Consider the following 3655-nt stretch of genomic DNA (forward strand, 5'->3'; position numbering starts at 1 on the left):
AAAGGGGTGCTTTGCGATGTTTTTTGAGTTCGGGTAATAAATCTTCATATTCCATCCCCCATCACGATCCACTGTCCACCTGATGTATCTGAAGGCCCATTGGCCAGGGCAAAATCTTTGTGTTGTGGCTTCTACTTGATGAGTCCAGACACACGTGGAGGGGGGGGGGGTTCTCCCGGTATGGTCGAAATCCCGCCCATAAAGAGCAGACCCATGGAGGCCCTGTCCAATCAGGGCGGACAGTGGCGTTGGCTTCACCAAGGCCCCTCCCCACTGAGAGAGATCTATGGGTTACAAAGCGATCCTAAGCATAGAGTCCTTGGCTGGGAGAAATATTACGGCACCATCCTGAGAGGGTAGAGAGAGAATTCTGTGCAGGTCGGCCATGTTAGCTGGAGTCTGAGGTTGGGGAGGAACAGCGTTGAAGCGAGACGGTTGGAATCACGGGTTGCCAAGTAAAGAAGGAGGGTCGTGACGCAGAGGGTCTGCCTGCGTCTCGCCTCGGTGGCCAGTCTGTTGCGCTGGTTCGATGGCGCCTGATCTTGACCGGGTCTCTCGTGGGTCCTGTCGGTGGCCCTGATCCCAGTCTCGGACTCCACTCTGCTCCACCCGGGCTCCTTCGCGGGCACGGTCTCCACGCGTGTGGCTGTGGGCCGGGCTGCACGACCACTGACAGGTGCCGCACCATGGAGCATCCCTTCCCTCCAACATGCAGGTACCTCAAAAGAACTGTGACCTCAGCTCACCTCCCTCTCTGGCTGTGCGGGTCCTTTGCAATACACCTGGGTTTATTTTCGTCTGAGTGCACGTCTGAGTGTGTGGGCCGTCTTTAAGTAGAACTGTTTCAGTGTTTGAGCATTATAAATCTTGCCTGTATATCCTGCGATAAGTCTGCTCCGAGTCCTTTTGTAAGTTGATTGTAAATAAACCATTTTTAGAAATGTTCCCAGTTCGTTTTCGTCTTTTCCTTCATTGGTCAAGCCTGGTTCGGATCTGAGATTAGCCGGGTCTTTATCCCCGATATTCTGTTCATTCCAGCCGGTACGTTCTTGGTAGTTCCGATTGGCTGCATCCGATCCGGTGTTGGTAGTTGGTACTCCATCATAGTTGGAAGAGTGATCCGGTTCGGGCAAGGCGTACCGAGGGCGTGGTTCCCCGGTAGATGACACTGCATGGTTAATTAGGTAAATTGATTCTTGACAAAAAGACCCTACGCTATGCGGTGGGGGTATTGGTGTCCACGGTCGGTTAAACGACCTGCCGCCTCACGGGATTATCCGTGAGTGACGACCTGCAATTCCGGAAGTCTGGTGGGAGGCGACGTAACTTCCCCCACCTCGCGGTCGTTCTCGCCACCGGTCCCCGGCCCACAACAGTATTATTGTCTGTTTTGCCTCTTATTTTATATTAAATGTTGTATATATTGTATTAATCGTTACATTATTATTATTGTATTGCATGCTTACTATATGTGATTAATCAATTGTAATTGTACATAGTACTTGCCTTTTTTTTTTTTTCCTTAATTTCAATTCCTTCTGCACATCGTGCAGGTACCTCTGCTAGTATATATATATATATATATATATATATATATATATATATATATATATATATATATATATATATATATATATATATATATATATATATATATATATATATATATATATATATATAATACTCCTGCATTAAAATTCCTTGTTATGCCTTGTTATTAGTGTTTCACAGGTAGGTGCCAACCCTCGGATGGGATGTTAAACTGGCTGTCAAATCTGCCAGTATTAGTAAACCTTAAAGATCCCACGGTGTCTTTTTGCGAAGAGTATGGAAAAATTATCATCGTCACCAAGAACAAATTGCAAATTCCTCCCCAAATCTGCTTCAGTCGAACATCAGGCCCATCCAACCTGTTGTGAAAAAAACTTGGGACAAAAATATTTCCTGACCGACCCCAACAAAAGAGGGGCCTCATTGGGATCCTTTAAAGAGGTGACAGTAGAGTAAGTTTACTGGATGTGTCAGGAGAAACGACACTGTGCTTCCTTCATGTCCATACATGGATTATCACCTTGCAAGACAAGCCAACAGTATGACCGTTTTTGAACATACACGTGCAATTGAATTCCGCAAATTTCTATGGTGTAATCGTCACTTCACCCAGAGAGTAACCTGACACTGGTGCTGTTAACACAGCTGTCCTAAACATTTTTTTTGCTTTTTTTTCTATCTCGCTCTAGTGCCAAGAAATGGCAAGCTTGGCTTTGCCCCCCCCCCCCCCCAACCACCTCCCAAAAGCCAAAACTGAGAAGGGATTACATTCAGTATCACAGTACGCCGTTCACACAACTTGCGGAACACTGTGTCCTACTTTTTTAAACGTCTAATAACCCACATAAGTCCACTGTATGTAATATATATATATATATATATATATATATATATATATATATATATATATATATATATATATATATATATATATATATATATATATATATATATATATATATTGCTGTATATGGGATCCCTCCCATGCATAGCACAGGAACCCTGCTGGTATACATACATACATATATATTTAATAAACAGGAATAAATTCCTGCATGGGGCTCATGTAGAAAAATTCTGATTCAACCGAGGACTCAAACCCAAGAACCTCATCACTTACACTGTGACAGCCCACTGAGCGAATGAGTCTACAAATATACTCAGAAATTTCTCACACCAACACTGCATGCATGATTTATAATGGCCGACGTTTTACGTGCCTGCTCGGCAGTCCCTGTGTGTGTAGGTGTATGTGTATTGGCAATAAATCTATTCGAGAAATTTAATAAAGTGTGTGTGTGTGTGTGTGTGTGTGTGTGTGTGTGTGTGTGTGTGTGTGTGTGTGTGTGTGTGTGTGTGTGTGTGTGTGTGTGTGTGTGTGTGTGTGTGTGTGTGTGTGTGTGTGTGTAAAAAAAAAGCAGACTCACCCACATCTCTCACCTGTGAATGGAGGGAATAACCAATCAGCTCTCACCTAATCAACTATACCCAGGTGGCTAGGATTATATAAATGATTGACCCCTCCCATGCTCCTCTCGCCAAAGTAGCTGCATAAAGCAACCAAAGAAGACTTACACAAGGTAAGTGCCAAGCGCTGTTTCAAACCCTTCCCAGAGTTCCTCAACAACTATAAAGACGTTCACACATGGTACACATGACAATCCCAAAGCTATACACTCCCCTCAGCTACCAGACCGGTTTCATCACTTATTGGCAAATCATCAGCGATGGCGTAGACAGCAATGCATACCAATGAGGCTCTCAAACATGTACTACATGCAAAGGTCAAAATCAGTCAATATATAAATAAATCAAAGACCCACCCACATCTCTCAACTGTGAATGGAGGGAATAGCCAATCAGCTCTCACCTCATCGACTACACCCAGGTGACTAGGAATATATATATATATATATATATATGTATATATATATATATATATATATATATATATGTATATATATATATATATATATATATATATATATATATATATATATATATATATATATATATATATATATATATATATATATATACACACACACAGTGTGTAAATGTATGTATTTATGTCATCACTAGCGAGGTACCCATGCTAAGTGCG

General features: G+C 42.5%; 1 protein-coding gene across 7 annotated transcripts in view; it reads right to left on the minus strand.

Annotated features, from left to right (window-relative positions):
- The window catches only part of LOC147013883 (uncharacterized), a 120969-nt gene extending 117742 nt beyond the window's left edge, over positions 1-3227 (minus strand). For 5 of the 7 annotated variants that reach the window (XR_015050548.1, XM_085851203.1, XM_085851199.1 and 2 more), the window contains exon 1: positions 2979-3227. Coding sequence is in view for 1 of the 7 variants with exons in the window: in XM_085851202.1 (XP_085707328.1) it covers positions 2979-2984 (6 nt within the window). In the remaining 6 variants the exon portion in view is untranslated. The remainder of the gene's footprint in view (positions 1-2978) is intronic. The other 2 variants (XR_015050550.1, XM_085851198.1) reach the window with 1 other exon arrangement.
- Positions 3228-3655: the final 428 nt, after the last annotated feature.

The sequence above is a fragment of the Eptatretus burgeri genome, chromosome 13, assembly GCF_056783735.1.
Source record: "Eptatretus burgeri isolate ZD-2024b chromosome 13, Ebu_testis_v1, whole genome shotgun sequence".
In the NCBI taxonomy this organism is placed as follows: Eukaryota; Metazoa; Chordata; class Myxini; order Myxiniformes; family Myxinidae; genus Eptatretus; species Eptatretus burgeri.